General features: G+C 34.6%; 1 protein-coding gene across 1 annotated transcript; it reads left to right on the top strand.

Annotated features, from left to right (window-relative positions):
* Window positions 1-17,971: 17,971 nt before the first annotated feature.
* Window positions 17,972-19,285, top strand: LOC136275893 (piggyBac transposable element-derived protein 4-like). The gene is made up of 3 exons (XM_066086130.1): window positions 17,972-18,364; window positions 18,513-18,796; window positions 18,914-19,285. The coding sequence occupies exons 1-3, from the start codon at window positions 18,197-18,199 to the stop codon at window positions 19,059-19,061; spliced, it is 600 nt and encodes a 199-aa protein (XP_065942202.1). The 5' UTR covers window positions 17,972-18,196; the 3' UTR covers window positions 19,062-19,285.
* Window positions 19,286-21,027: the final 1,742 nt, after the last annotated feature.

Below are 21,027 nucleotides of genomic sequence, written 5' to 3'. Positions count from 1 at the left end.
AAATGCTATTCACACAAGCCATTGTTGTAGCAAAAGAACAGAGTTACAAATGTGCAAAAATGCATTTAACGGACAAAGATGGATAACTCCCACTGATCAAAGATGAAAAAATGACAATAATAAACCGTGGACCATCTCAGAAAGATCTAGAAAGGATTTCAAAATCAAGCAGTATTTTGCATCTTACAATGATGATTGTACATGATTTCTGATGGATTAATATTATCAAGATTTCTTGAATGAGTGATTGTTGCTAAAATACATAAAAACTTTCCCTAGTTACCAAGATACTGCGCGAAATGAAACATCAATACTTCTTAAGCAACCATTCAGAGTTCATAAACAATGGCATTCATACTTTTATAAAAGCTTTTAAGGATACTAAAAATATAAAATCTTAAAAATTTGTCATTTAAAAGAATTAGAATACTTGCAAACAATCTTTAAATTTTATGTGCGAGAAAAACATCAACGGTTCTTCATTTTTTAAACAGTTATTTTCTTTAAGATGCACTTAAAAGTAGTTTTTTTTGGGGTTCAAATGTTATCTCAATATATACACATACAGACTAAATAGTAGCTATATATATAGTCTCAGTAGCAATCATCCAAAATCGGACAATCGCACACTCCTTATAGGATAAAAAAATGACAATAACAAACCGTGAACAATCTCAAAAATCCATTAAACGAAATACAAATTCAAAGCAGAGCAACACGGACCTCCAAATAGGTGCCTAGGAGGAGTAAGCATGCTCTGCTGACCGGTCACACCCACCGTGCGCCCAATGCCATATCGGACAAAAATGTCATTATCGGGAAAAAGTCGCAATTTGGGGAAAATATCTTGATCGGGAAAAACGGAGAGTAATCCGTGGACATTTCGGTTTTCAATCAATAGTCGATACCAGAGCAATCAGATCTCTTGTGCTCTTAGTCGTAATCGGGGAAAAATCGGAAAGTCCGTAGACAATTAGGTGATTAATTATGGTCTAACAATTAGTATGAAATAGTCAGTCGGCATGCGACCCAGTTGAAGATTGTATTTGCTGACAAGGTAGTTGTATCGACAATAGAACTTTCGAAACGATAACTTTAAGCTAGACTGTTGATATTCCTGTTTTATCAACTTGTTTGTCAGTAACTTGCTTCGTCTTAGAAACTGTTCATATGAAGAGCATGCCCTTGCGTATTGAATCAACTGAGTGTATTAAAAATTATTTTCCAAAAAATCAAATAACAGTTCTTTTGTGTATATAGATTTTAATATGTGTCGTAATACGCCATCTTATCTGAACTGCAAAATCTCTTTTTATATCTTTATCATATTTGTAACTGCACATTATTCTTACCTTTCATGCAAGTCTTTACATTCTTAAACGCAAGGTCATTGTATCGACCATGGAACTTACGAAAAGATGACTTTAAGCGAGACTGTTGAAAGTCCTGTTTTATCAACTTGCCCTTGCGTATCGAATCAACCGAGAGACAAAAACACCATAATTATGCAGGTGATGAAGGTACATTGCTACATAAGGAAGGAAAGTTGACTATAGAAGTCATCGCGTTTATCATAAAGTTTAAAAGAAAGAATTTTAACAAAGTGTGAAGTTTTAAATATTGGGTACAAGTGATACTTTTGAAAACAGGCCTAGTAATTTTATTTTATCATACTTTATTTTAACATTTTGTATCCTTACCTCTATAACCATCCTTTTATCTGAGAGGCAATATTTCATACCATTAATAAGTTTCAACTTATATAATGGCTACTGATGTTACAAAAACTCTATAAACAAAATGTTTAAAATTAGAAAAATCTACCCTATTGGTCATTCATAAGAATATGTAATATTTCCTCAAATGTGTTATAATATACATTATTATCATCATACACATGTATAATCTATGATAAGTAATTGTGTGTAAAATTAGAAAGATGCAATATTGTACAGTTTCCAACCCAAATTTTTGCTTTCAAAAAGTATGGAGATTATTGGAATTCTTTGCTTATCCCAATTTATAGTTGGGGTTCATCCAAAAGACGTTTTCTTTTTGAATCTCATCAATTAAGTTGGCATCATTGTTGAGGCCACCTGAAGTGGTGGCTATTGGGGAGTGCGGATTGGACTACTTTCATTGGCAGACCACCAGACTGAGGGTCTTGCAGAGGAGGTATTTGACAAGCAGGCCACCCTAGCTCATAATGCAGGTATGCCTCTAGTGATACACTGCCTGAGCGTGGTGCCTTTCAAATTGCTCGGAAATGCTTGTCCATCAATAAAATGAATGATCTGCACTGTTTTTAAAGCAGTGTAGATGACATGTGGATGTGGTTGAACCATTGCTCCAATTTAGAGGTTGGTTTTACAAACCTTGTCACCTGGAATAATTGTGTTAAGATTTTTATTTAATTTTATTTCAGCAAACGTAAGTTAATTTACAAATCATGCCTATTTTCAATTAAAAAATTGTAACATTCTTATGCTGTTAATGCTTTATTCGGCATACAATATCATAAATTTTATAAATAATTTCTTAGATAAATGAGAATGTATCTAGCAAAGGCATCGTCATCGCTTAAACGACCTCCTACATTTACGTGTGTAAGTGACTATCATTAACTTTATTGAATTTTGGATTTCAGAGCATGGCATCCCTGGTAAGTACAGAGTTGAAGGTCAATGGTGTGTTTTATAACTAAATACTGCAGAATGTGCTAGAATGGACTGCAAGTGGACCCACATACCTACGGCTGTACCTTGTATGGAAAGTCATTGTCGTTTGTACCTAATGGTGACATGGTAGCACAAGTTGCCCTTTTCCGACATTCTTCAGGAAATGTATCCAGGTTAAATATTAGGTACAAGTGATACTTTTTAAAACAGGCCTAGTTATTTTATTTTATCATACTTTATTTTAACATTTTGTATCCTTACCTCTATAACCATCCTTTTATCTGACAGGCAATATTTCATACCATTAATAAGTTTCCACTTATATAATGGCTACTGATGTTACAAAAACTTGCGCCCAATATAAAATACTGGTCTATAAACAAAATGTTTAAAATTAGAAAAATCTACCCTATTGGTCATTCATAAGAATATGTAATATTTCCTCAAATGTGTTATAATATACATTATTATCATCATACACATGTATAATCTTTGATAAGTATTTGTGTGTAAAATTAGAAAGATGCAATATTATACAGTTTCCAACCCAAAATTTTGCTTTCAAAAAGTATGGAGATTATTGGATTTATTTGCTTATCCAAATTTACAGTTAGGGTTCATCCAAAAGACGCTTCCTATTTGGATCCTATCAATTAAGTTGGCATCATTGTTGAAGACACCTGAAGTGGTGCCCATTGGGGAGTGCGGATTGGACTACTTTCATTGGCAGACCACCAGACTGAGGGTCTTACAGAAGGAGATATTTGACAAGCAGGCCACCCTAGCCCATAATGCAGGTATGCCTCTAGTGATACACTGCCGGTACGCTTAGCGTGGTGCCTTTCAAATTGCTCGGAAATGCTTGTCCAGCAATAAAATGAATGATCTGCACTGTTTTTAAAGCAGTGTAGATGACATGTGGATGTGGTTGAACCATTGCTCCAATTTAGAGGTTGGTTTTACAAACCTTGTCACCTGGAAGAATTGTGTTAAGATCTTTATTATATAAATAGTGCCTGTTTGGGAGGGTAACAGTTGAAATTGACACCCCGAGAAAACCATTGTCAACCGACGCGAAGCGGAGGTTGACAATGGTTTTCGAGGGGTGTCAATTTCAACTGTTATCCTCCCAAACAGGCACTATATATTTTGTTATACTGAATGTCTTTTTTAAAATTTTTAAGAAAATTTTACTGCTTTTATATAGGAATAACGTGAATTCTACAGCGAACCGTACGCGCATAATTTTCGCGCATGTAACATTTTTTAATGTTACCCGTTGCCAAGTGCGTTGCTAACGCTGAGGGTAATAGTAAATATTATTAACTGCGTCTTAACCAATCAGATTTCAGTATTTTACATGAAAGTATAACAATTAATTTTATTTCAGCAAACGTAAGTAAATTTACAAATCATGCCTAATTTCAATTTAAAAATTCTAAAATTCTTATGCTGTTAATGCTTTATTCGGCATACAATATCATAAATTTTATAAATAATTTCTTAGATAAATGAGTATGTATCAAGCAAGGGCATCGTCATCGCTTTAACGACCTCCTACATTTACGTGTGTAAGTGACTTACATTTACTTTATTGAATTTCGGATTTCAGAGCATGGCATCCCTGGTAAGTACAGAGTTGAAGGTCAGTGGTGTGTTTTATAACTAAATACTGCAGAATGTGCTAGAATGGACTGCAAGTGGATCCACATACCTACGGCTGTACCTTGTATGGAGAGTCATTGTCGTCTGTACCTAATGGTGACATGGAAGCCCAAGTTGCCATTTTCCGACATTCCTTAGGAATTGTATCCAGGTTAAATATTAGGTACAAGTGATACTTTTTAAAACAGGCCTAGTTATTTTATTTTATCATACTTTATTTTAACATTTCGTATCCTTACCTCTGTAACCATCCTTTTATCTGACAGGCAATATTTCATACCATTAATAAGTTTCCACTTATATAATGGCTACTGATGTTACAAAAACTTGCAACAAATATAAAATACTGCTCTATAAACAAAATGTTTAAAATTAGAAAAATCTACCCTATTGGTCGTTCATAAGAATATGTAATATTTCCTCAAATGTGTTATAATATACATAATTATCAGCATACACATGTATAATCTATGATAAGTAATTGTGTGTAAAATTAGAAAGATGCAATATTATACAGTTTCCACCCCAAAATTTTGCTTTCAAAAAGTATGGAGATTATTGGATTTATCTGCTCCTCCCAATTTACAGATGGGGTTCATCCAAAAGACGCCTCCTTTTTGAATCTCATCAATTAAGTTGGCATCATTGTTGAAGACACCTAAAGTGGTGGCCATTGGGGAGTGCGGATTGGACTACTTTCATTGGCAGACCACCAGACTGAGGGTCTTACAGAAGGAGGAATTTGACAAGCAGGCCATCCTAGCCCATAATGCAGGTATGCCTCTAGTGATACACTGCCGGTACGCTGAGCGTGGTGCCTTTCAAATTGCTCGGAAATGCTTGTCCAGCAATAAAATGAATGATCTGCTCTGTTTTTAAAGCAGTGTAGATGACATGTGGATATGGTTGAACCATTGCTCCAATTTAAAAGTTGGTTTTACAAACCTTGTCACCTGGAAGAATTGTGTTAAGATTTTTATTTAATTTTATTTCAGCAAACGTAAGTAAATTTACAAATCATGGTTATTTTCAATTAAAAAATTCTAAAATTCTTATGGTGTTAATGCTTTATTCGACATACAATATCATAAATTTTATAAACAATTTCTTAGATAAATGAGAATGTATCAAGCAAGGGCATCGTCATAGCTTAAACGACCTCCTACATTTACGTGTGTAAGTGACTTACATTAACTTTATTGAATTTCGGATTTCAGAGCATGGCATCCCTGGTAAGTACAGAGTTGAAGGTCAGTGGTGTGTTTTATAACTAAATACTGCAGAATGTGCTAGAATGGACTGCAAGTGGACCCACATACCTACGGCTGTACCTTGTATGGAGAGTCATTGTCGTCTGTACCTAATGGTGACATGGAAGCCCAAGTTGCCCTTTTCCGACATTCCTCAGGAAATGTATCCAGGTTAAATAGTAGGTACAAGTGATACTTTTTAAAACAGGCCTAGTTATTTTATTTTATCATACTTTATTTTAACATTTTGTATCCTTACCTCTATAACCATCCAATTTTATCTGACCGGCAATATTTCATACCATTAATACGTTTCCACTTATATAATGGCTACTGATGTTACAAAAACTTGCGCCCAATATAAAAACTGCTCTATAAACAAAATGTTTAAAATTAGAAAAATCTACCCTATTGGTCATTCATAAGAATATGTAATATTTCCTCAAATGTGTTAGAATATACATTATTATCATCATACACATGTATAATCTATAATAAGTAATTGTGTGTAAAATTAGAAAGATGCAATATTATACAGTTTCCACCCCAAATTTTTGCTTTCAAAAAGTATGGAGATTATTGGATTTATTTGCTTATCCCAATTTCAGTTGGGGTTCATCCAAAAGACGCCTCCTTTTTGAATCTCATCAATTAAGTTGGCATCATTGTTGAAGACACCTGAAGTGGTGGCCATTGGGGAGTGCGGATTGGACTACTTTCATTGGCAGACCACCAGACTGAGGGTCTTACAGAAGGAGGAATTTGACAAGCAGGCCATCCTAGCCCATAATGCAGGTATGCCTCTAGTGATACACTGCCGGTACGCTGAGCGCGGTGCCTTTCAAATTGCTCGGATATGCTTGTCCAGCAATAAAATGAATGATCTGCACTGTTTTTAAAGCAGTGTAGATGACATGTGGATGTGGTTGAACCATTGCTCCAATTTAGAGGTTGGTTTTACAAACCTTGTCACCTGGAAGAAATGTGTTAAGATTTTTATTTAATTTTATTTCAGCAAACGTAAATAAATCTACAAATCATGCCTATTTTCAATTAAAAAATTCTAAAATTCTTATGCTGTTATTGCTTTATTCGGCATATAATATCATAAATTTTATAAATACCTTGCATGTCGAGTCATTGTCGTATGACCAAATAGTGATTTGGAAGTGATTTTATTTTATCATACTTTATTTTCACATTTTGTATTCTTATCTCTGAAACCATCCTTTTGTCTGATATTTCATACCATTAATAAGTTTCCACCTTTATGTATTGGCTTCTGATATAGTACAAAAACTTGTCCAAATTAAAAAATATTGTTCTACAAACATGATGTTTTAAATCAGAAGAAATCAATCCCTCTCGGCCACACTCTTAAGAATGTGTAATATTTCCTCATATGTGTTACAAATATACAATATTAAAATTATATTATCAATGATATATGATTGTATGTAAAATTAGAATGATGTAATATTGTAGAGTTTACACACTATGAAGAAGCCATTTCCAATTTTTTGCGTTTCAAAATTATGGAGACAAAAAGATAAACTTGTTCATCCCAATTTACAATTGAGGTTTATCCAAAAGACACTCCATTGTTCGAATCTCATCAGATCGAGGTGGCATCACTGATGACAAATCCTGAAGTGGTGGCCATTAAGAAGTGCGTATTGGACTACTTTCATGGGCACACCAAAAGGCGAGGGTTTTACAGAAGGAGGTATTTGACAAGCAGGCCACCCTAGCCCATGATGCAGGTATGCCTATAGTGATACACTGCCGGGTTGCTGAGCGTGGTGCTTTTTATATTGCTCGTAAATGTTTGTCTAGCAATCAAAAGATTGATCTGCACTGGTTTTCAAGCATTATAGATGACAAGTGGATGTGGATGAACCATTTCCCCAATTTAAATGTTGGTTTTACGAACCCTGTCACATGGGAGAAGAGTCGAGGAAAGAATGCTGTATCAGCTGTCAAATTTGCACCCCCTGACAAAATCCTTTTGGAAACAGATGCACCTTACTTTGTGCCGGAAAATACAGATGTAAGCTGTTTCGGTATTAAACACATGGTATCCCCTACTGGAAAATTTCCCATCCTGGCCATGCAATTAATGTTGCCAAGAGGATATCTGATTTAAAAGTCGGTTAAAATCAGAGATGTCAAGACTGTCACCACTGAAAATTGTAAATTAATTTTGCAGTGAGGATATTTTGAGATCTCAGTCATTATGGAAGCCTTTTTTCTGATTACATTTATGTGTGCTCTCTGTCTTTTGATTTTTTAATGTTCAAGTTCTCATTCTGATGTGTTTGTTATAAATCATGCATTACCAATGTTATATATTATATTTACATTAAGGTCCTACTCAATCAACATTTCTTTGCTGACCAATCTTAATTGAAAGATGTGACGCGATTCAAAATTAGATTAGTGTGATATTTTTACACTATCGTTTTCCAAGAGAAATAAACATATAACCACTTTTCACCATTTGGGAAAAGACACTGCTAAATTGGAGAAAATTGAGCCTTTATTTAGTAGGGAATAGGGCCAAATTTCGGTCCCCTGAGAAGACACCGATACATCCTGAGTTTTCAAAAAAAAAAATCCCGGACTATGAATAAACCAGGAATATCGATCGCTTAATTTAACTTTCCCGCCGCTATGGGAGCTGCCTTTAGACTTTAATCTATGACGTCAGACCATCTATTCCTGTTTGTTTTATCAACATACCATTATTATTAGCAAATCATTATATTCACTCTTTATGACAAGTTCTGAAACAATATCGTTATGAGACCGTTCTTTTACCTTTGACTTTTTACTTAATTTCAAACCAACGTAAAATGAAGCATGTTCGTTGAAATCTAAAATCGGAGGATAATATTGGAGGAACTTCTGCGTAGTTGTGGAAGTTGTCTACAGATGCCAAGTATCATTGAAAATGTCTGACGTTGTTATTTCGTTTTGGTAATCACGACTTTAAAGAATTTGTTTTCAATATCCCAATTACAATTATAACATACTTACATTGTATTCAGTGAGCTAAGAACTTGACTTCAAAAAAAGTTTTACTCGAAGTCATTTTCAACTTTGAATGATATCAGATTAACAGCTGTCATTTTTTTTAATGAAAATGCATATATTTATGATAACATCTATTTATTCTTTAGATTGACGTGTGAACCTAAACGTTATTTAGTAACAGAAAGGCATAAACCAGCGTTTTATTCAGAGCAAGGTTTACACTGTATACGTAAATTAAAAAAAACTAAACCGATATAGTTTCATTCATACAGCGGTATTAATGAAAATAAAGAATACTATTTATTTGAAGATAATATTTAACGTAACCTGTCATATCTATAGATATAATAACAGAAGAAAACCCAGACTAAGCGGCAGCATACGTTTTAGCTTATGTGGTGCTCCATAACATAGAAATCGGACAGAAGGACATCATGTACAATAAACAGGATGTAAATGCCACTCCTTACAACCCTAAAACCACCACGTGGCTTTTAACGGCACAAAGGACAGATGTGGGACTACATTCCCCAGAAATATTTTGGATAAAGAAACATGTAAATACAATAACTCATTTTTTTTCATTTTATGAAGTGACCTGTACTTATAATATTTAAGGGAAATTTTTTTATAATTTTAGGTTTACATTTGTTTTTAGAAAGAATGCCAAGTGAAGAGAGTAAAAGAGAAGAAACACCAATTTATTTCCAACAATAAATTAGCTGTTTTATTTCTTCTTCTAAGTCGTGTCCGATTTGTTTTTTTTCCCCCAAGTTCTCACATAATAATCAAAATTTGACGATGATATGTATGAGAGTAATGGTTGTAGAATGCAGCGAGATTGGGCATTTCCTCATTCAATTTCAGCGCCAAATAATTTTAAACAAGAACAACAAAAACCAAACTTACGGATTGGAGAGTGCACCTCAGAAATATACTGATTATTCAAAATTATTAGACTAAGCACTCAATTATTAAACATAGAGGGTGAGTAACTTGCAACCAAGTGTTCGCTATTGATACTTGAAAACTTCCGCAACAATTAACTCAAAGCTTAATTCAAAACAGTTATTTCAAAGAATCCACAAATATCTCTGAATATGGTCTTTATATATCTAATATAGATTAAAAGCTCCTCTGTCCCCAATTTGGTTGTTTTATAAGAAAATTAGGTTTTCCATTGTAATTGTAATCACAACAAAACGACAACATAAAGACAAGAGGCCAATAGGCCTTAATGGTAAACGTATACCATAGGTAAATGGTACCATAGCACATACACAAAGTTGTGAAGGAGTCTTATAAATGCATTTAATTGAGTTTCCTCTCTGCCTGAATTCTCTTGGAAAGGACTCTTATTCCTTTAGTTTAGCAAAAGACATATCGCTCGTATCAGAATGTATGACCTACTACTGAAAAGATGCACATCTTCCATACAATGTTTTTTTGTCCCAGGTATGTCAACTTGCAAAATAGGTTTTATGTTTATATGGTTTCAAAGATAAACTCAAATAATGTGGCTAGTATACTACTTATTACTTACTATTAACAAGTCTACTTGTTTATTTTAAGGTGTATTATCTCTCTGCTATTAATTTTACCATATCTTTTTAAAAAAAATTCATCTTGGTTTTCATGAAAGTCAATATCAATAGATTCAGATGAAACAAAGTTGAAGTGATGAAGCGCTGCTAGATTTTTCAAAAATTGATAATGTGTCTAATCATGATATGAAGGAAACTAAACATAGTGAATAGAAAAAGCAAAATTTTACCATCGCAGCATAAAATTAAAAATATTAAATGTAAATGAAAATAATATATAGTTATATACATATTGCCAATTCATATTAGAAAACATAATGAAGCGGTGCTTTTTAGTTCAGAATAGCACTTTGTTGCATAGTTTTGTAACAACAATTGCTTCGATAAGCAAGAGTTATCTTTCTTTATCATAGACTATTGAAGGTATTACATATTTCACATACATTACTTGATAAATTGCCACAGTTTCTAATTAATCAGTAATGTTTTCTGTTTTTAAAGTTGGATAAGATAATAGTTCGTGTGAATGGATCCATACGTTTTAGAACACAGGTGCTTGAGGACAGGAACGACCCCCCCCCCCCCCCCCCCCCCGAATCTAGATCCCCGGGACTTTACTTTTTAAAAAAAAAATTATCCTTTCATGACACGTTTATAATCTTATGTATACATTCGTTGCATAAAATTACTTAAAACAAACATTTTGAAAAAAAATCGTATCCCCGTTACATATAATACAAGAAGGTTGCTAACTTTGCCAGCCAGCCGAGAGGCACTAGCAAACTAATATCAAGGAAGATAACCCCCATTGTTTAGCAGAGAACTTCCGAGTGTACATAGGAAAAACGAAAAGGAAAGAGGTTTACGAGATTCATTTTTTTTGGCGCAATTTACGAAGTAGAAAAAATTACAATATTATACACAAGAGGCATGGCTCAATCGGCTAGGAACTGCAAACCTTCTCCATTCATTTGGGCACTGGAAAATCTGGAAAAAGGCAGTGAAAATGATTTTGTTGAACTTTTAGACATAAAAGAGAAATTTGATAGTAATGTTTCAAGTTTAGCTTTAGGACATGTTATTAACACATAATTCAAAAATATAACAATTAAATCAGTGAGATCTGAAAGGGACTGGTCCAAAATGACACATTTATATTATCTAATGGATCAGGGATTTTGGGGTTCATTCAGAAACAGAATTTATAAACATACCCTCATTATTGCCACCAGAATTTTTTGTTATAGCAAAAAATATGGAAGAAATTAAAATTGGACATTTTACTGGAGAAATTATAAATGGAAGTTAGACAATAATAGAAATAGATCTACAGTCAGATGGAAATTATTCCCTTTTGGCGATGGAAAAAAAAATTAAGCCTGAAAATTTACAAAACCATTACTCTCTCAATATGCAGTCAATAAAGACATTTTTCAAAATCATAAGGCAAATTCAATATTGTGAAGGGGTGAACATTGTAGAAGAAAACTTGCCTCATTTTAAGGAGTCCAAAGCAATCGAGATCTTTTCAAAATCTTGATACCAAACTTTGATACTTCAATCCCATCACATGTTCATTTCGAAATATTTTTTCTCACAATGAAAATCATAAGTTTTTCTTTATCATGAATATTTCACATGTATTGAAAAAAATTAGAAATAATATTTATAAAAGTGGCGAAGCTGCATGCTGCAAAAGAAATTTAAAAATTCAGGACAAGTTTATAGAATGGGATCACTTTAAGGATGCTTATCTTTGGGACATTTCCTCAAACCCATTCCCTATTCACCATAAACTCACACAAGAGCACATTTATTTAACATCAGAAAATAAAATGAGAAATTATTTGGCTGAAGATGTGTTAGACTGTTTCCATAAAGGTAATCGTGAAAGTTCTCAGTTATGGACCATTTCAGTGCCAATTCCAGCTTAAAAGCACAGTAGTGTTTCTCCTACCTGCTGAGTCCTCTACTGGCATAGCATATAACCCTTTTCTGTCCTGCCTGGGTTTGATACAAAACTGCTCCCGATCCCGCCTGACTGGCATCAACATGCACCTCATAAGGCATTTGGTAATCAGGGTAGCTAAGTATAGGAGGAGTCGTAAGCGCCTTCTTCAAATTCTGGAAAGCTTTCAGTTCTGCATCTCCACACTGCCACTTTCTTTGGCTGGATGATCTCTTTGGGGCAGGCATCAAATTAAGAAGGGGTTTGGCTATTTTTTGAGAAGTTCTGCACAAATTTATGGTAATATCCCGCAAAACCAAGAAACTGACGGATTTGTTCAGGAGTCGAAGGTGTTGGCCATGACCCTATCTTCTCTATTTTGTCGGGATCGGCTTCTATACCATTTTCTGAGACAATATGTCCTGTGTACTTGACTTTCTCTTGAAACAATGAACACTTCTTTGGTGAAAATTTCAGACCGCATTGCCTAATTCTTTCAAAAACCCTCTGAAGTCGGTCTATATGCTCCTCATAACTATTGGAAAAAATGATGACGTCATCCAAGTAAATAAAACATATTCTTAAATGCAGTCCATCTAAGCACTGTTCCATTAGTCGTTGGTATGTGGCTGGGGCATTTGATAAGCCAAAGGGCATGCGGTTGTATTCGAAAAAGCCGAGTGGCCCCACCGTAAAAGCTGTCCTTTCTTTCTGCTTTTCTTCTATCTCCACCTGATGGTATCCACTTCCCATGTCCAATACACTGAAATATTTGGATCCAGATAGGGCTTCTAGTATTTCATCAACACGGGGTAGGCTGTAAGCATCACTGATGGTTCTTGAGTTCAAAAATCTAAAATCTGTACAAATTCTTAAACTGTTATCTTTCTTCCTGACAAGTACTATGTTAAATTTGATGCAAAGGGTGAATGAGATCTACGAATGATTCCTGCATCCAACATTTTGTGCAAATGATTCCTTACTTCCTCATACATAATTGGCGGTATCTTTAAAAGGACGCTCATCTGTAAGATATATCCTATGTTTGATGAGTGATGAAAACCCAATGTCTAGGTCATTCTTGGAAAATATGTTGGAATATTTGTGCAACAAATCCTTTCCTTGTTGTATCTCGGATTAAGATAATGTATCCCTATTGATGTTCACTTTGTCTAAGACTCCCATTTCATCTCCAGGTTCTCTATGTTTCATTATACTCTCAACGTTGACTGGCTGTATCTCGCAGATTATAGCCTTCGGTTGAACAACTATAGTTCTGTTTGTAACATTAGAAAGAACAATAGGAATTTCCTGAAAATCCTTGTATTTTTAGTAGAATAACATTGGCGCTATATCCAAATCCATGTTCATAGTTGTCAACTCTGTAGGCTGCAGAATAACAGGTGTGTCTGTATACAATACGTGTTGACAGATGTATCCACGTATAGTCCTCTTTGTGTTAGGGGACAAAGTAATACTTTTTGATTCAGCACACTTCACAATTCCCAGCCTAAATGTCTTCCTTCTCAGCTCTCTTTCTCTTAAAACCATAGTTCTAAAAGCTAAATACCATGGGGTTTTCAAATTAGACGTCTGTAAATCGAGGTCCAAACAGTTCTTCAAACTGTCCAATAAAATACTGAAGTAAATTTGTACCCAACAGCAATGGCACCTGCTCATTGTATCGACTGTCTGGACCAATAACCAACAAACACTTACTACTTGCATTCTCATGACTAATTTCTACCTCGGTGTATCCTGTATATGGTAGATTCTGATCATCAGCACATTCTATCTCAAGAATAGTGTCTAATGATTTGATTGGTACATCTGACAAATGCGTGTCATACTATTTCTGACTAACTGTAGATACAGTGGACCCAGTATCCAACAGACATCTTACTGGGATGTTGTTAACTAATGCTTCAGCCTCACTAAACTCTCCAACTAAACCACCAAGTCCAGCCGCCACCAACATTTTTTAATCACTCAACTCAGTCCTCAACTCAAATCCTTAAAGAAACAGTGCATGAATTTGAGGTCAAAACTTAGACTTGAGGCTGAGTATTGACTTGAGGAAAGTTGTTGATAGTGGGGCCTGGTATTTTCTAACAGAGGCTCTGTTTACAAACAGGTAAGTCTATGAGTGGCCTCTCTCCATAGACTGGTGGAAGTTTAAATTCTTCCTCGTATGTTCAGTCCTCACTCTACAATTTTTAGCAATATCGCCATACTCTAAACATTTCCAGCACTGAGGGTTATTCTGTTGTCCTGAATTATATCCAGGTCTAGTGGGTAATGAGCTCTCTGAAGATTTATTGTTGATAGACATTGTCTTTTTAATCTCTTTTAAGCTCAGCAGCCAAACTCCTCACTTCATCTCGCAATCCTTCAAAATCTGATTTTGGAACTGTAACCATAGCTTTGTTGGTACATGTAGCTTGTCCTCATCTTGGTTGATCCTGCGCGGCTATGTTAAGGCTGCCCGATTAATTTCACAGCGATATGTAGAAAGTCACTTGTCTGTACTTCATAAGATATGACGTCATAGTTAACTTTGACGTCACGATCTGCATTCCTTTCTATCGTTTTTAGGTAATGTATCGTAACGTTATAAGTGATATTCATTGTGCATAATAAAAAATAAAACCGCTTTATTCCTTTACATAGACACTGTTGTAAATACTAGTGATACTAAATTCAATATCACCGATATGGAGTATTAAAAAATCAACGGGTTTAAAGCTTCGTAATAGGTAAAAAAGTATTCATAAACTAATGGTTTGAGACTCCCCCTGCTACGTGTAATCTAATGAATGATGATATGTTTATGCATATAAAAAAAGGCTTGGCGCAAGTGAAAGATAAAAACAATCTTAGTATTATATTTTACGTGAAATCGGGAGAGAAAATAAGTAACAATGTGAATCTTGCTGGGGAAAACCTACCGGTTGACACGATTTTGTGTAAATAGAGCCTAAAGGGTAAAAATGTGCCAAATTTCGATGTCGGTGCGAAATGTTTTGACAATATTTCAAATAAACGAAATATTCATATGAACCCCCAGCAAGAACTGCAAAATACATTACTTATTGAAGGAATTTTCTTAAAAATATTTTTGATTTAATGTATTTATTCACTTGCGCCGATGCGATTTTTATAAGTTATTTACCGTGTTAGAATACATCCGTCACGTGCTTTAAAAAAATTATGACGTCACAAAAATTCATCAAATATAGTGTTGGATGTCATTGTTAATTTTTGTAATAAAAGTTTAAACAAACTCGCTCGGTTAAAGTAATTTTCGATAATTAAAATAGTATCATTTTTCGATATATATTTAGCTTCGGACAGCCTTAACATAGCCGCGTGGGTAGCAGGTTCTATGTATTCATTTTCGATGATCCTTATGGCTGTTCGAAGTTTGTCGAAATCACCTATGGTATCATATTTATGACCTGAAATGTCTTTTAATGATTGTTTTAAAAGTTGATTAACCCTTTCAACGCCAAAGCGACAAAAATGTCGTCACTTGTCGTTATGCCAAAGCGACGTAAATGTCGGTTTTTATACTTATCTAGAATTTATCCGAAAAAGTTATAAACGTGTGGAAAAGTTCCAAATAAACAGATGGTAAATAAAAGGTTTGTGTTATATTATAAATTGTATGTATGATATAGCTAAAATTGACGTCATTTTACCCTAAATTGACGTCAAAATATGACGTCATTTTATTGCGCGAACAATTTTCAATGGCGAACAATTCTGATTCTGGGTCTGACGTTGACGCATCCGACGAAGACGTTTCCGACTTAGAAAGTGAAGAAGAAGCTGCCTTTTTCAGAGGCCCATGGTTTAGTGTAGTTGACCCCCAGACATTCCAGCTGCCGGAGCCAGATTTTACAGAAAATGCTGGGCCCGTCAACTTTGGTCCTGGTATGGCAATTCTGGACTTTTTTGTGAAATTCTTGCATGCCGATGATGATAATGATATAATAGATATTCTAGTAAGAGAAACAAATCGTTATGCGGACCAGAAAATCGCCCAAAAAAGCAGACCTCCAAGAATATTGGGGCCACATTCACGATTTCGCAACTGGGTTCCTGTGACATCTGACGAAATGCTTGCATTTATTGGAATAGTGTTGAGCATGGGGATTGTGAAAAAGCCGACATTTGAGTCGTACTGGGAATCGAACCCCCGTGCGTGGTCTTATGAAACGCCAAACTTTGGGAAAGTTATGTCAAGAAATCGTTTCCAAGCCATCCTGCAGTTTCTGCATTGCAGTGACAATTTAGATGTTCCAGAGCCCGGCGAAGAGGGATATGATCCCCTACACAAGATATCACCTGTCATCAACATACTAAATTAGACATTTGGTAAAAACTACAGGTAAATTGTACACTTATAAATGAAACTCAGATCACACAATCAATAAATTGATAACTTATTACAATATTGAATGTACCGGTAAAGCGATAATATTTATGAAAGTTTTCGGTAAGGGTAATTTTATAGTATATATTATTTTATAGTAAAAATATCAGTTTGTTACTACATGTATCATTTACTTTTATATGTTTATATGTAAATATATTTGCAATTGCACGTATCTGTTTATATAAATCACAATAATTGCAGTCAGATATTCTTTATGAATTTCAAAGTAAATTTGAAACAAAGTTCATAGTTATTTTCAAATTCTTGAACAGCTTTTAAAACAGGATTTAAACCCCCCAACCCCCCCCCCTGCACTTTATGGGTATTTCAAACCTCCCGAGTAGTTCTTTACGTGTAAAACTGTGTAAGCTTATGAGAAAAGAATCAAGAAACTGTTTATCAAGTTAGCTTAGAATGAATTTGGTTCTTTTTTAAATATATCCCATTGATGCTATATAAGTTTATCCTATTGAGCTAAACAAGGTTAAAACAATTATTCATTGTTATAAAAAATTCAATCAATTCGACCAAACCCTGAACAATTTTAGCAAATGCACAAAAGACATTGGAATTACAGAAAAAAACTCAAATTTAAACTTATTAGGAAGTCAAAGTTAGAACAAATACAATGCAGCAAGATTGTCACAGGATTATCTATTTTTGCGTCTAGAGAATCTCTTTATTTCGAAACAGGGTGGGAAACGATAGTAAAAAGAAAATTTCCAGGCTGAAAACCATGCATAAAATTGATAGAAACCTTTTATCCAATTGTGTAATGGACATTTTCCTAAATAAACGTGCTAATGCATCCAATTATACTACAAGAAATTCATAAAACTATAGTATACTAAAATGTCGATTACAATTATATTAATTCAAAGTGCGAAATTTTTAAAAGAGCGTTGTAACATGGCATTGTTCTTGTCAGATGTAAATTTTTATCGTGCGCTTACAAAAGCAAGTGCACGCAGCAAACTAACCAATGAGGATTTCGGCACATATTTTTTAATGCTCTCGCTAATAACTAAATTTAAATAAAAACACCTCATAAGCCGTTAAAAATTGATACATGTATATAAACTATTTAGTTAGATTCATAAAATTCCAATTATCCCCGAGTTTCTCATATGTATTTCGCGTATCATGCAGGCATGGGTTTTGTCAAATACTTTAAACTTCAATAAAGACAAGACCTTTGGAAATTAAAACTGTGTAAACGAGAAAAAAGTATTCCCATTTCTATTTTATCAAATGCTTAAACCCAGCGATATGTTGTTTATTCCAACTCATTAAAAAACAAGCCCCCCCCCCCCCCCCCCGAAAACTCTCAGAGCGCTCGCTTAAAAATACTTCCCCGAGCAAAATGTTGCTGCTTTTATAATTATTTTATCATCATTTAAATTGATGAAAAAACTTCTTGAATACTACACTGCAAACACATGTACTTCGTACACGTGCAATGAATTACAAAATAATAAAAAAAACAAAACAATGTCTCATGCTTTGGATAATTGTCAGAAATTAATATGTATAGTTAATACTAGTTAAGCCTTGGTCACTTTTTTGTTAATATTTCCCGATTTAATTATTATGTTCTTTCAAGTCTAAATCAAGATGTCTGTGTAGACGAACGCATGGTTGGCTTTAAAGGCAGGCATCAGTTAAAGCAGTATATTTCCAACAAGAAGGCCCACCGATGGGGTATAAAGCTATGGGTGTTGTCAGACTCTATCACCGGGTACACGCACCACATCAATGTGTACAAAGGAAGAAGGAATGAACGCCGTAGTCCGAATAGACAAGTATGTTGTCCTTTAATGCGCACTTTTGTTAAACATTTTGGTTATATCTTAATTATTTCAATATAATGCACAAGTATTTGTAGCTAATTTTAATCCCAGAAATGATATGAAACGCACCCTGCTAATGGTAATAAGGAATTTTCCCTAGGGTTATCAGGCAGTGATGGATCTGATGGAACCTCACTTTTACAAGGATCACCACGTCACTTATGACAGCTTTTTCACAAGCCCTGCTCTCGTCTACGACCTTCTGGATAAGGGGACTCACAGTACCGGCACGGTCATAAAAACTCGAAAGGGGATGCCTTCCAGTTTCAAAACCACACCAATTCAGAAGGGAGAGATTCGCGTGAAAACACGGGGTGGAGTCATGGCAATTCTTTGGGCAGACAGAAGAGTAGTTTCATTTCTGACTACAACCGGTTCCCCACGGTACGTACATGTTGTATTTAGATTTGATTCACCACGCCGTCGTTTGACAATTAAATACGCCCCCTCCCCTTTCTCTGCAATATCTATAATTCTAATGAAAAATATTATCTGCGACAGATTTGTACAGACAACAAATGGCAAAGGACGAGACATCTCTATACCAGCAGTTGTTGAAAAATACAACCACACAATGGGAGGAGTCGATCTGGGGGACCAATTAATTCTGCAGTTTGAACCCCAGTTCAAAAGTCTAAAAATGTGGTGAAAGCTCCTCTTTCACAGTCCAATCGCAACTTCTCGGGCCTTTCCGGCAAGCTCGGAAAAACACCTCGAATGTATTAACATCACCGGATGTTAGAATTTTATACAAAATGGAGTCGCTTCCCATTAAAATAAGTATCGGCTAGACAGTCTTGTATGTCGCTTCTGTGTTATATTTTAGTGTATATCGTTTACGTTAATGAAGTATAGCTCACATCTCAACAGATCGTACAAGATAACTGTGAGCCAATGCTCACTAGTGATACCCCCGCTCTGATGTGAATATGCAAAATAAGCAAAGTTGACCTTTAACAGAAAGCTGGCATCCGATTGGTACAGAAATATATCCCACAATATGGCATGCCTAAACAAATAGTGTGTTAAAATGTCAAGCATCTACGATAAATAGCTGCTGAGAAATCTTTGAGGAAAATTGGTTTGAAAATTTTGGCTAAAATAAACAAAGTACTCATTTAACAGGAAGTTGACGTCCGATTGATACAAAAATATATCCCACAATATGGCATGCCAAAACAAATAGTGTGTTAAAATTTCAAGCATTTGCGATAAATAGTTGCTGAGAAATCTTTGACGGAAATTTGTTTGAAAATTTTGGCTAAAAATAAACAAAGTAATCATTTAACAGGAAGTTGACGTCCAATTGGTACAAAAATAAATCCCACGATATAGCATGCTTATACAAATACTGTGTAAAAATTTCAAGCATCTGCGATAAACAGTTGCTGAGAATTCTTTGACAAAAATTTGTTTGAAAATTTTTGCTAAAAATAAACAAAGTCGTCATTTAACAGGAAGTTGACATCTGATTGGTACAAAAATATATTCCACAATATGGCATGCCAAAACAAATAGTGTGTTAAAATTTCAAGCATCTGCGATAAATAGCTGCTGAGAAATCTTTGACGGAAATTTGTTTGAAAATTTTGGCTTAAATAAACAAAGTACTCATTTAACAGGAAGTTGACATCCAATTGGTACAACAATACATCCCACAATATGGCATGCCTTAACAAACACTGTGTAAAAATTTCAAGCATCTGCGATAAACAGTTGCTGAGAATTCTTTGACAAAAATTTGTTTGAAAATTTTTGCTAAAAATAAACAAAGTCGTCATTTAACAGGAAGTTGACATCTGATTGGTACAAAAATATATCCCACAATATGGCATGCCAAAACAAATAGTGTGTTAAAATTTCAAGCATCTGCGATAAACAGTTGCTGAGAATTCTTTGACAAAAATTTGTTTGAAAATTTTTGCTAAAAATAAACAAAGTCGTCATTTAACAGGAAGTTGACATCTGATTGGTACAAAAATATATCCCACAATATGGCATGCCAAAACAAATAGTGTGTTAAAATTTCAAGCATCTGCGATAAATAGCTGCTGAGAAATCTTTGACGGAAATTTGTTTGAAAATTTTGGCTAAAATAAACAAAGTACTCATTTAACAGGAAGTTGACATCCAATTGGTACAAAAATACATCCCACAATATGGCATGCCTTAACATACACTGTGTAAAAATTTCAAGCATCTGCGATAAACAGTTGCTGAGAATTCTTTGACAAAAATTTGTTTGAAAATTTTTGCTAAAAATAAACAAAGTCGTCATTTAACAGGAAGTTGACGTCTGATTGGTACATAAATATATCCCACGATATGGCATGCCTATACAAATATTGTGTAAACATTTCAAGCATCTGCGATAGATAGTTGCTGAGAAATCTTTGACGGAAATTTGTTTGAAAATTTTAGTTAAAAATTAAGCAAAGTCGTCATTTAACAGGAAGTTGACGTCCGATTGGTACAAAAATATATCCCACGATATGGCATGCCTTAACAAACACTGTGTAAAAATTTCAAGCATCTGCGATAAATAGTTGCTGAGATAAATGCGACAGAAATTTTTGTTACGGACGGACAGACAGACGGACAGACAGACACACAAT

This window comes from Magallana gigas, chromosome 5 (genome assembly GCF_963853765.1).
Source record: "Magallana gigas chromosome 5, xbMagGiga1.1, whole genome shotgun sequence".
Lineage (NCBI taxonomy): Eukaryota > Metazoa > Mollusca > Bivalvia > Ostreida > Ostreidae > Magallana > Magallana gigas.
Note: the sequence above shows the minus strand (reverse complement) of the source record. Positions and strands in the feature narration are given on the sequence as shown.

What these genes read in the sequence shown, in the direction of transcription:
- LOC136275893 (XM_066086130.1), top strand. Translation starts at nt 18,197, where the DNA reads ATGGTTGGCTTTAAAGGCAGGCATCAGTTAAAGCAGTATATTTCCAAC. An exon ending in GCCGTAGTCCGAATAGACAA is followed by an intron (nt 18,365 to 18,512) that starts GTATGTTGTCCT and finishes AATTTTCCCTAG; the next exon opens with GGTTATCAGGCAGTGATGGA. An exon ending in ACTACAACCGGTTCCCCACG is followed by an intron (nt 18,797 to 18,913) that starts GTACGTACATGT and finishes TATCTGCGACAG; the next exon opens with ATTTGTACAGACAACAAATG.